The sequence below is a fragment of the Chenopodium album genome, chromosome 20 (assembly GCF_948465745.1).
Source record: "Chenopodium album chromosome 20, dcCheAlbu1.1, whole genome shotgun sequence".
NCBI classification, from domain to species: Eukaryota; Viridiplantae; Streptophyta; class Magnoliopsida; order Caryophyllales; family Amaranthaceae; genus Chenopodium; species Chenopodium album.
This window is the reverse complement of record NC_137853.1, coordinates 22,913,836-22,927,361: the sequence shown is the minus strand read 5'-3', so window position 1 is coordinate 22,927,361 and position 13,526 is coordinate 22,913,836. Positions and strand designations below refer to the sequence as shown.

The window sequence follows — 13,526 nt, the reverse complement described above, 5'->3', positions numbered from 1 at the left end:
CTTGGTTGACTAACCCTTGCTTGAGCCAACCGTCTTTTTGTTGATCAGGTCTTTGATCCCCCCCTTGAAACTTGTCATGAATTATATGATGAGTTCATCTCTAGTGACGGGAGCCTGCCCCCTTGACGTCTGCGTTTCCCCTGTAGATTGTCAGAGGTTTTGCTTGGACTTGGTTGGTTGTCGCCCCGCTCCATTTATATCTAAAACGGATGCGTTTAGAGATGAGTGACCCATTAAGGGCCACATGGGTTTTGACTTAAATGTCTTTATTAGAATCATGGTTTGAATAGACCTCCCCATCGACTCAAGGCCGGTTGGGCTCAGAAGGTAGTACAAACTCTTGAACCATCTTAAAGGTACTCTCCCCACAGACGGCGCCAAATGTTTTGGGGTTTTTTTGGTCCCTCGAGAGAGTTACTTCACTAAGTCTGGTCGCTCGCGGTCTGCACCTACAAAACACAGAGACTCCGGTAGGTAGGAGCTCCGCCTCTGACGATCGAGTTAGTATCAGTCGAACAATACGAAAAGGTGCGAAAAAGGTAAAAGTGAGATCTTCTCGGATTCCGAAATCAGGTATTTTCTCTGATGTGAGAGAATTAAGGTGTTTAGTAATAAATAAACGTGTCCCCAAAATGGGGAAGATCTCCCTATTTATAAGGTCTTTTGATTTTGTGCCCCTTAAGTCATTTTGACCTAATGAGTTGCGCCGTTTTGCAGCTTTCTCAGGAATTGGGCCTTGAAGGTCGCAATTCTTCTTGTCAATTGAGGGTGACACGTGTCAGCTGGTAGATAGTCCATGTTGGACCTGCCTAGGGATGACACGTGTCCCTCTCTAATTGGGCCACGTGTCTAGGGTAGTTTTATCCTAAACAATTCTTACATATAATGGGTTATTATATAGAGGAGGGTTTTTATGTGAGTGAGCCTTCCTCTCTCTATATATATATTTATATTTTATTGTTTAAAGATATTCTACTTTCCATACTTTTTAACGTATATATAGAAAAAAATCAGAGTGTAATAAACCTATTAAAAATCTCGTTTGACTCTAAAAGGTTTTATTTATTTTTTCCAATCAATCAATAACCTATATACTAAAAGACACACCGGTGTGACACGTGTCATCTTCAGGTGTGTCTTTAGTATTTTTTCTTTAACAAAAAAAATTTATAGTAAATATACAAAAATTATTTTCTTCCAAAATTTAAGAAAATAATCGTAAAATAATAAATATACCAACTTAAATATCTTATATCTTTATATAAATTCTATGTAAGTAATAACTTTTAAATATATAATGATTTTTTATAGTAAAAAAAAATCATGAATATTAATCTTTCAGCCTAACATAATTAATCAATGAAAATTTGTCAAATGTAAAATAAAAAGTTAGAAATAAATATGTCATCATCATGGTTCAATATAGCAGAAAGCTTTAATAAAATAAATGCCGTAGTCATGAAAGATAAAATACGGAGTATAACATTTTAAGTTGCTTGATTTGGGGGAAAAAAAAAAGAATTTCCATCAAATTATTTTATAAATCTAGTTTTAAATTGATACTCCAAAGCAAAGAGTGAAAACCGTGAGTTGTATGGGATCTAACCTGGTTAATATAAATATAACAGTGATTACTTATTCAAGGTTATTATAACAGTGATCTAACGTAGTTAATATAAATATAACAGTGATCTAACCTATTTTCAAATTGATACTCCATAGGAAAGAGTGAAAACCGTGCATGGTCAAGATTACTTATTCAAGGTTATCTACTTTGCGGTTACTTAGTCAATCAAGGGTTACTCATTCTCAGGGGCGGACCCACGAAGGAACAAGGGGGGACCATTGTCCCCCCACTTTCGGAAAAAAAAACAAAGGAAAAAAAATTTTAGGAAAAAAAAATAAAACTGGGAAAATAGTTATATAAAATTGAGTGTAAGAATTATCAAGTTTGCCTTAGCTAAGTTGGTAGTGAGCTAGAAACAATATGCAAGGGGCCCAATTTCAGGTTTACCTAGATAAGGTTCGAATCCCCCTTGTAACATTAATTTTTTTTTTTTTTTTTGGGGGGTGTTAAAGGGGTTTTCACTTCCATCATGTTTCATCCTGATCCTGATTGCCTTCTTGTAAGTGCTAACAATTTTGACTTTGTGAATAAATTACTTGAGTTTGGTATTTGGGGTGATTTTTTTTTTTTTTTTTTTTTTTTTTTTTTTGCTATCTAGGATATTTGTTGTGTGCATTGGTCCATTTTGTAGAGTGTGCTGATATATATGTTCATTGTTTTATTATTTATTGGGTTTGTTTTTTTATTTGTTAATTTATTTATTTTTTTTACCCAATAATATGGTGACACGTGGATATGATAGGCCCCACTAACGAATTTATGGACAGAATCCGTTAGTTGGCGGTGATGGTGGTAAAAGTCAATTTTCATTTTCTTATGTGGTGATAAAATAAAACTTTTTTTTTTATGGAGGTGGTAAAAGCAATTAAGTTATTTTTTAGAGGTGGTAAAAATTAAAAAAAATTCCTTTATTTTAACCAAACCACTCGACTACTCCCTTATTCCTATTTCCCAACCACGAGGCACGAACCACCACCCACGCGGCCACGAGTCACGGACTGCAACGAGCATCTTCGACAAATGTTTGCTAAGAAATTAACATCACAAGATAATATGGCATTCGAATCCCCCTTGTAACATCATTCCTTTTTTTTTTGGGTATTTTATTTCAACCATACCACTCGACTACTCCCTTATTCCTATTTCCCAACCAAACCCAAATTACTTGTATTGTGTACCCATTTTTTTAAAAATAGGTTGATGTTAGTTGAATTATCGAAATTGTCCTCCCATTGTCAAATTTCTAGGTCCGCCACTGCTCATTCTAGCATGTATTCAGCGTAAGAGTAACCCCTGACCAACTAAGTAACCCCTGATCGAGAAACTCTTGATCGATCGAGTAACCCTTGACCAACTGAGTAACGGTATTGATTGATGTAACAATTAAAAAAACGAAAGGAGTAATGGTTGGTGTGAAGGTACGAATAACATATCCATTTACGGTTGAATAAGATATACTATACCCTTTATGTAAGAAGTACTCCATCCAGGCAGTCCATGTTAAATAGAGTAGATTACATTTATTACTCCGTAGAAGCGTTATACAACGAGTTGCTGTTAACAGAAACCATAAAGACCCTTTTTATTTTCTCTCGAGATCAATACACTACTGCATTCTCCAAGTGCACTACAAAAACAAATCTAAGCGTAAACACACAAATTAAATAATCCAAGCAATACTGCTGAAGCGGCAGTGCGATTGATTGTGCTTCTCTTAAGGGGGGCTCCTCCAGCCGTATTCGTGCTTAGCTTTCTGCAAAAATTTGTGGCGCATTTAATTTGGGTTTTTTTTGCCTGAAAAAGTAAGTTAGAATTCTTTAGTCTTCCGTAAACCCCGTTATATTTTTAATTCTTTTTTGTCAAACAAATTGGCCTTTTATTAAAGCTCTTTCGTTTTCTCCACTGCAATTTCAGCTGCTGTAATTATTGTCCTATTAATTGTTCATCCTCTGTTCTCTTTTTAAACAAGTTGGTTATATAAGGAGTTACAATACAAGATTTGATCTTAATTCTCCTGCATCAAATATTTAGCTTGAGATAGTGACATTTCACAACAAGGTAATGTATAATTCTTATTTCTCTCTACATGTATTATTCTCTCATTTGTCTTATTTCGTTCATTTAGATCTGTTTGGTTTGATTAATTATAATTCTGATTGTTGTATCATACAGATCTAGCCTAGGCATCAGCCCGCGAAAGACAGGGAAAATAAAAATGTTAACCGAAAAGCAGGGTGAGGAATCAATCGTGTCGAACTTTAACGATAATGAGAGTAACATAGACAATAAGGAAGGTGGTGATGGCAGTAAAGAGGATGATCAGTCGATGTTTGGCCTAAAAAGTTTCCTCTGGCACGGTGGTTCGGTTTGGGATGCTTGGTTCAGTTGTGCTTCGAATCAAGTAATCCTCCTATGATTTTTGAAAAACAAGTACCTTACAATAAATCAGAGTTGGCGTTATTGATTAAACTAATTGTTTTTGCAGGTAGCACAAGTGCTACTTACTCTTCCATACTCGTTTTCCCAATTAGGGATGCTTTCGGGAATACTACTTCAGATATTCTACGGCTTTCTCGGCAGCTGGACGGCGTACCTCATCAGTGTTCTATATGTTGAGTACCGGAGTCGGAAGGAGAAGGAAGGTGTCAACTTCAAAAACCATGTCATTCAGGTGCGTATGTCTGCATTTTTGCATCATTATTGCTTCAATGTTATACCCTACATTTGATCATTTTTTTTTCTCTGTTAAAAAAAATTAACTGTGATTAATTTTTATTTATTTTAACAGTGGTTTGAAGTTCTAGATGGATTATTGGGACCCTATTGGAAAGCTGTGGGTCTAGCCTTCAATGTAATTTTCCTTTGCTTCGGATCTGTTATTCAGCTCATTGCTTGCGCGAGGTTAGATAATATACTCGAATTTTTCTAGTTTTAGTTAAACTTTGGTAGTCATGATCTGAACATTTTTTTTCGATTTTTTTATTAAATTGAAAGAAACAATGCCTTAAGTGATCATGATTACAAGGAACAAATTTTTTGGCTGATTCTTGTATTTTGGAAACATTGTAACAGTAACATATACTATATCAATGATCATTTGGACAAGCGCACATGGACTTACATATTCGGAGCATGCTGTGCTACAACTGTGTTCATCCCCTCTTTCCATAACTACCGCCTTTGGTCTTTTCTTGGCCTTGGCATGACTACGTACACGGCTTGGTACATGGCCATTGCATCTCTCGTCCATGGACAGGTACAGTTAAAATTAATTTTCGAGTATGAAAGACTAAACCAAATCGGTAATGTATTAATTGGTATCGAAAAATTTTCAATTTCAATTGAGGTAGATAGATTTCAATTATTTAATAATTTAAAAAATTCATGCTCAATTTTGAAGCTGTTGATTAAAATAATTAGACAATTAACTACTACTACTACACTCTTATTTTCAATGCAGTTAGAAATTAGATCATATTAGAATGATATTTTATTAATTAAAAGTCATGAAATTGAACAATTGCAATTTGTAAAATGAATTTAACATTGGAGTAATTTTTATAGTATAATATAATAGTAGTCAAAATGTTGCCTGAATATGCGAAAGCAGGATTATAGGGGATCCAAATTCATTAACAACACTCTTTTTTAAGAATAGTACCTACTTTGAAAAGTTGACCAATTGTATACTTTAAACAGTATGAACATGAAAGTCAAAATAAAATAGGCGAAAAAGGCGATATTAAACGGAAAACATTTTTATTTTTCCAGCCGGAAAAATATAATTAAGGGGCTTTTACTATAATTTAAGATTTTAAGTTATTATTAAAATATTTATATGTGTTGCGTTTGTGCACTCATGCGTGCAGGTTGAAGGGGTAACACATTCCGGGCCATCGAAGCTAGTGTTATATTTTACGGGCGCCACTAACATATTGTATACTTTTGGTGGACATGCTGTCACTGTGTAAGACTTCTTTCTTTTATCCGGCTAATTTTTTTACTAATAAGTGGTAGATAGATTTGCTTATTATATTATTGTTTATAATTAGTAGAAATGAATTTAGAATATCATGCATGCTAAAATTGATTCGAGGCAATTTTGTAGTGAAGAGAGTAAATGGGTTAATTAATTCTAGAGTGGGGTATATTTAATTCAACAGCTATGATCGTCAATTTGGGAAAATGATTTGGCACACCCTTAATTGATTTTAACATACTTGTATGTGAGATCACATTTTTCTATGCTTTTCTCACATAGGGGTGTGCCATAATAAATTAAGGGTGTGCAAAATCAATTTATGCAATTCGGTGCCTCCACAATTCTTCTCTACTTCTATCTACGAGCCTTCACTTTCCAGCTTTTGCCGCTGTTCTAGTATTCTCATAATTCGAGGGCTCTTTTTATATTAGTGGCAGTCCCTAGCAAATCCCATTTTAGATATCTACCTAAAAATTTGTACTGATTTAGTACAATTTTTTAGTACTCTTAAACAAATTTCTAAGTGAATATTTTTTGTGGGATGGAGGAAATGTAGATCTCGATAGGATTAGGATTTAGTGCTTTTGTAATATCTTCATATATTTTTAAATAATAACATTTTGAAATATTTCTCTTTTGTAAATAATAAATTATTTAAGTTTGTAAACTAAAAAAATCATCCATTTAAATTGGTAAAAGTCAACTAGTTTTTTTATTTTAACTAGATAATTAAGCGTATACAAAAAGTTTGCACAATTTTTGTGTTAGTTTTATAGTGTTTTGAATATTTCTTTTAACCGAATATAATTTTATTTTGGTATGGTTATACTCTAGTATCACGGTTCATAGATAAAACATATGAAACCGTGTTTACACAACCATTGTTTATGTTAGCCCCAATATAGGTCTACTTCTTATATTTAGTGAGTTAAATTTGAAATTTTCATATTAGTTTTATTGATTAAAGTTAAGTCAAAATTGTGTAAGATATTTGTCAAAAAAATAAAAAATTGTGCAAGATAGGACGGCCCATCTTATACTTTTATGTGTAAATCTTGTTCCAAGCATCTGTTGTACCAATGATGATTAATTGGCATATAATGACCGTTTGTTTAGTGTGAGAATTGTTTAAAAGCTCTTAATTAGATTGATGTGAACTGTATTTATTATGTTAATGATTGAATTAATTAAAAAAAATCAGGGAAATAATGCATGCTATGTGGAAACCTCAAAAGTTCAAGTACATTTATCTGCTGGCCACACTCTACGTATTCACTCTAACACTTCCGTCTGCTGCGGCTGTCTACTGGGCCTTTGGTGATGAACTTCTTAACCATTCAAATGCTTTTTCTCTCTTACCTAAATCGGGTTTCCGTGATGCCGCCGTGATACTTATGCTTATCCATCAGGTTTAATTTTTATAATTTCTTTATTATACATCTTTGTTTTTACGTTCAGTATTACGACTGTGGCACACCTATTTTTAAAGCATGGTGTTCTATGTTTTTCTTGTATAATATAGTCTGTGAAAAATTCAAAATTAATTTTAATCATGTAGTGTGCCAAAATTAGTTCATTGGTAAATTTGCGCCACTTTCTAAGTTTCACATTAGGGTCAAAAGAAGTTTTTTTTTTTTTTTTTTTTTTTTTTTTTTTTTTTTTTTTACAAGTCAAAAGAAGTTTGTCAAAAAATACTATGTATGTTATAGAAAGATAAAAATTATTTGAGAAAGTTCAAGTCATATCATGGGACAACTAAAGTTAAATAATTATTAAAAGTTGTATATTATGGGTGAAGAGAATAAGAATTGTTTAATACTGTAAACTCATTTGTACCCCGATTTCAGTTCTTTGTCTGATTTTTTTAAAAAAATATATTTTTTTTAATAATATAATAAATGTTACGGAGTACATGTCATTTCGAAATATCTAATCAATTATCAATTAAAAATAGCAAACCAACTGTTACTTTTGGTTACAATGTAATGATGAGTAACTATTGATTAAGAATGGGGACAAATGAAAGTAGTTAATTTGAAGATAAACTATAATATGATTTGTATCGATAATATAGTTTACCTAAGTTAGGAGAATGATTCACGACGTAGTATACAACCATTATAGATTTGTCAAAATTTGTTTTTTGCACTACCAAATTTTATAATCTTAGTTAATATTTCATTAAAAATTTTGATAGTCAAATGTAAGCCTTAGATACCGTGCAAAGTCAAAACAAACACAATAAAAATAAACAGAGAGAGTACATTTGAAACAGATCTTGTTTTTTAATTAACGATCTTTTTTATCTTCATTTTATTTTATTAAACATTGAGCTATGATTTCTATCAATTAACCTAAATTATCAAAATTTTCAAACTTTTGCAGTTCATCACATTTGGGTTTGCATGTACACCATTATACTTCATATGGGAGAAAGTGATTGGAATGCATGACACAAAGAGTTTATGTTTAAGAGCTCTAGTAAGGCTTCCAGTGGTGATACCAATTTGGTTCTTAGCAATTATATTCCCTTTCTTTGGGCCCATTAATTCTGCTGTGGGTGCCCTCTTGGTTAGTTTCACTGTTTATATCATCCCAGCTCTTGCCCATATGCTCACTTATAAAGACGCCTCCGCCAGAAAGGTATTATCTCATTCTCTTTCCAAATCATAGTTCATGGATTTTCCTTACTTTCGGCCCTATTCAGTTCATCTTATAAAAATGATATTCAGTAAAATTGATTTCAGTTCAGTAAAATAAGTTTAGTTCAGTAAAAATAATTTTAGTTTAGTCAAATTAATTTTAGTTCAGTATAAATAACTTCAGTTTGATAAAAATCAGTAACTCCAAAAATGAAATATAATAGAAAATCAGTAAAAATAATTTCAGTTCAACAAATTTAATTGCAGTTCAGTGAAAATAAATAATTTAAGTTTATTAAATAATTTAAGTTTATTAAAATTAATTTAAATTCAATAAAATTAATTTCAGTTCAGCAAAAATAAGGTAAAGTGAACGGAGCCTTCTTGCTATTAATGCAACTAATTATTTCAACCAACAAGAGAATATGCATATAGCTTTATAATAAAACTGATCTTAAGTTTTATTAAATTTTTGAAGTTTGTGTGTCATAATAATTATACTTTTAATTAATACTTTTAATTTGCAAAATAAATAAATAAATAAATAAACAATATTTTAGTTTTCAATATTTTCTCTATTAAAATCTTCTTAAAATATCTTGTTGTTTGATTATATCAGTTCCCCTTTTTTTATGCATAATTGGTGAATTACCAAAAGTTAATCTATATTGGATTGTCTTTTACGAAGTATGGGTATAATATGAGTGCTTATATTACTATAGATATATCATGTGGTATAACATTGCTTATATAAGATACTAGATAAAGCCCGTGCGATGCACGGGTCGATCTATTTTTTTTAATAAATATTTTTCATATTTATGTGATTACAATTGTTATTTTGTTAGTTGTACGTAATATATCATTTTCTTTGAATTTGTTTTAACAGTTGTAATCTCAAAAGATGATATTTCGTATTCAATTAATGTAACCATTAAAATCTCATTGGTCAATTATGCTTATGTGACACTTGAATTATTTATTGGATATAACTATAAATTATAATCCTACGTGACACATTAAATAATTTTAGGTGGCATAATCCTATTGTAGCGTTTTAAAAATATTAATCCTATGTGGCGCTCTAATAATTTTTTAAAAATAAAAATCCTACGTGGCGCTCTAAAATATCGGGAAAAAACTCCCCTTTATATATATATATATATATTAGATTTTTTAAAAAAAAGTCCCCCTTGGTTTTCTAATATAATTAATCTATTCCTCGATTGATAGTACTACCTCCGTTATATATTGGTTGCAACTTTGGAATATTTTATCTCTTACAAATATTGCCCAAAGTTGCAACTAATATGTAACGGAGGTAGTATAATATCATCGCTCTTTCCCAATTTAATGTGTTCCTTTTTTTTTTTTTTGTCTTAATATAATTTGCTTCTTTTGGCAAGGGTTTATTAATCAATATATATATATATTTTTCTACTATTTTATATTTCAATTTCAAAGAGAATAACAATTGGTAACAACATCGCAATTTTATATGGCAAAAGACACACTTTAATTAGCTAGAATGAAAAAAAAAAAAAAAAAAAAAAAAAAAAAAAAAAAAAAAGAAAAAAAAAAGCTAGAATGAACAAAGAGGATAACCCCTTAAACCTATCAAATTGTTTTTGGTGAAAGGGATATGTGTGATCTACTACGGAGTAGTAAGCAGTGATTGATAAAATCATTAAAGAAGGAGAAGTGGAATGAGCTGGTAAGTGACCCGCTTTAGTTGGGGATTCTTATTCTATTGTTCCCTAACCTCAACAGTAGTTTGATTGGGCATTTAATGACTGTCAATTTTAAAATTTATACAGTCACAAAGTGATAGAATAACATGTGAAAGTCAAAACTCAAAAAATATACTCTTATATGGAGTAGATCCAACGAAAGAAAGGGCTGTCATCTTCATTTAGTAATTATTACTCCATTATCTGATATGGTATCTACATGATCAGATTGGTCTCATATCTTCTGTGAGCTGGCATTTTTCGACTTTTTCCTATTTACTTAAGTACATATACTTTATTTATTTATTTTTATATTTTTTTTGTAGTTGCCCATAACTCTCAATAGATTTATTACATGTCACCTCATAAATATCATATATCTTTAAGATTCTGGCTCTTAATGAACGAACTAAATCTTGTTGTGTATCTCTAGAGATTATGGGCTAATCACAAACACTTATATGTGGCTGGTCATACGGTTTGACCAGCCATAATGAGGGTTACTTCGTTAGTGTTATTATGGTTACTTGGTCAATGTTATATGGGTTACTCGGTCAATATATTTGTAGTGTTATAGAGATTATTTAGTCAGTATTATAGGGGTTACTTGATCAGTGTTATAGGGGTTATTTTGTTTGTTTACGAATGATCACACCGTGTGGCCAGTCACACACAAGACTAGTTGTTGGAGTAAATACTGAGTAATTTTTTTAAAAAAATAATTTTAGACATAATTACACGTTGATCATTTGTAGTAACTTTAAGCCTTTATATTTCTATTTTTAGCTTCATAAACTCTTTCCTAAAAGTTATTTAATATAATTATAATCAATTAAAGATCAATGTTTTCACGCATGAAATTAGTTAATTTATAGTGATATGTTATTTATATTTAATTTTGTTATTTTTATCACAGAAAATTTTAAACTCCGTATGAACTAAACATTATTGAATTTAAAATTAGTAAGCTTTATTATTTTTAAATAGGTCAGGGTTAGTGTCTGTAAAAAAAACAAAAAAAAAATACAAGGTCAGGGTTAGTGTTATCTTTTATTTAGAATTTTAATAGCTCCTATTTAAATAATTTAAGCACCAAAAATCAGTTTTTTGGGTCAAAAGTTTGACCAAGTCAGCTAGTTTTAGTTATCCTTGTCTCCTCCTCCATTTGTTCTTAATTTGTTTATTAACAAGCTAGAAAAACTTAGATAAAGGGCAAGAAAATAATTTTAAAAATAACTTTAAAATTCTTTTTGTTGTTGCAGAATGCTGCAGAGAAGCCTCCATCCTTCTTTCCAAGTTGGGCAGGAATGTACGCAGTGAATATGTTTATAGTTGTTTGGGTATTGATAGTAGGATTTGGATTCGGAGGATGGGCTAGCATGACCAACTTTGTAAGGCAGATTGACACATTTGGACTCTTTGCTAAGTGTTACCAATGCAATCCTCCTCCAATGCATCCTTCCAGTGCTTCTCCACCGCCTCTTCCTCCTCATCACTGATCGATTTGATCTCCTTCCTTGAATGCACGCCTCGAGCAAGCACTCTCGTGGTAGACAACAACAAGGCAGAAAAATTGGGCTAAACCCTTCTGCATTTTGTACCATACATGGAAAAACTTAAAACTGTACCTATATTTTGTGTACTATTACAGTAAACAATGCTTTGATTTTTTTTTTTTCTTGATTTTTTTTAAAGAAATCCTTTTTAGGATTCCTTATTTAATTTACAGGATTAGAGATCAATTATGGAGTGTGTTAAAGAATATTTAGTTTGATAATTTATTCATAGCAATAAAATTAGTGGTAAATGAAGTTTGAAGTGTAAACTATAACTTTTAATATTACCAAGTGATGTTCTTGGTTTATTTTTAGTTGTATTTGATCAAATGTTATAAACTTTTAAAATTTTCATGATTACCAACCATGTTAGTAACGGATCATCCATTATTAATACCTTCCACTTTCTCATTATTATTTAATTTTCCTAAGTTTGTAAAATGTCTAGTGAAAAAAAAGGAGAGTCTGAAAGAGTAACATGGTTTCATCTTAGAGTAAGGTGATGAACATGGAGTCTTAATGACCTCATTTTCCATTTCAAAATTTAATTTTAATAATTTCAAAAACATGAGATGGGCGAAGTGTTGAAGTGAAATGCGGCGGGACCCTTGTTAGCCCATACCACATGGGTTGCACATTGGCCATCCACTCTTTCTACAATCAATTGATCACATGCAATTCATAACTCCATGTTGTATATATGCTTAAGATTTAGGGAAGATTTAGGATTCCATCTTCTTATTATGGCTTGTGGAAACTAGTGCATAAACTTCACTGACAAGGAAGATCCACATTATCCCCTTTCTTCCAACATGTTGGCCGGACTATTCCTCACGGTTGCCCAACCAACCCCTGCCCTCGATGTCCTTTCTATCCCATGAACCATCAGCTTCCACAATGAAGTCATCATAACCACTCTTATCTCTTCCTAGCTTCACATGATTAAAGCCTGGGGGGATGATTGGGTCATTACTAATCGTCACCCTGCTGGAATTGTCTTGATTGTTGTTATGGGTAAAGACCTCGTGGTCTTAATTGCTGTTATGGGTGAAGCCCTCGTGGTCACCCTTCTAGAATTGCCTTAATCAGCATTCCCATTCGCATTTTTGAAACAACTTGCATTTATGGTTTTCCACAACCCAATAAGGTTGCTATGAACAAGGCACTACGAGTACCATACTTACCATCTTCGCTATGAAAGGGTAGGATATAGCTCTAGATCCATCTCCTCAGAGAGCTAAAGCCAAGAGAATCATATCAAATAGTAAGGGGGGAATTCTCCCAAACCTCTTTTGCAAGAGAGCAAAAACGAAAAAGATGTTGGCTGTCTTTCGATTCCGGAAAATTTGTTAATTACTACCTTGTAGACACCCATTTGTGTCTCCCCAAAACCAAACCCAGTGATGAATGCCTTTCACGTCAAACCATTATCGAATTAGGTGAAAGTGGTTGAAAGTCAAGTGTTGCGGTTTAGTTTTAATTAAAAATTCTTTTCTCTCTGTTTTGAAAGTAACTCTGTTTATTTGAAAATAGCCAAACCAGTTTATTTTGGTCCATAATTAAGGTCCAATAATAGTGTATTTGGATGGGGCTCGAAAAGACCTTTCCAACGATATATTATAAGCCCGATTCCGATGAATATTGAGGAAGTTATGGCCAAAATACTAAACTGGGTCCGGTTAATTGTTTACATACGGCCCAATGATCTAGAGGAGGGCCCAGTGTTAATTATTATTCCTAGAATTATTAGGATTAATTATAATTTCCTAGAAGATTCTAGAAGATTCTTTTTAATTCTAACATTATTAGATTTAATAATTAATTATTTTAAATAGACTTTTATTTGGAGTAAAATATTATTTTATTATCTTAAAAATACGTATTTTATCTTCTGTACGGATTCCGTAGATCAAGTTGATTAAAGATCGGATTCCGCGTGAAGAAAACGCGCTAATACAGGTTGTCACCAAACGACAAGTCTGTCGCCGC

At 32.0% G+C, this 13,526-nt stretch overlaps 1 protein-coding gene across 2 annotated transcripts; it reads left to right on the top strand.

Moving 5' to 3' along the window:
• The first annotated feature begins 3,153 nt into the window (after positions 1–3,153).
• Positions 3,154–11,903, top strand: LOC145597314 (auxin transporter-like protein 4). 2 transcript variants are annotated; one of them, XM_081653449.1, is made up of 10 exons: positions 3,154–3,429; positions 3,597–3,685; positions 3,800–4,028; positions 4,113–4,298; positions 4,416–4,528; positions 4,700–4,883; positions 5,497–5,594; positions 6,811–7,018; positions 7,995–8,252; positions 11,244–11,903. In XM_081653449.1, exons 3-10 carry the CDS (start codon positions 3,843–3,845, stop codon positions 11,478–11,480), a joined length of 1,470 nt encoding a protein of 489 aa, XP_081509575.1. In that variant the 5' UTR covers positions 3,154–3,429; positions 3,597–3,685; positions 3,800–3,842; the 3' UTR covers positions 11,481–11,903. The 2 variants fall into 2 exon arrangements, with proteins under 2 accessions (XP_081509575.1, XP_081509576.1); XM_081653450.1 differs by having other exon boundaries at positions 3,542–3,685.
• Positions 11,904–13,526: the final 1,623 nt, after the last annotated feature.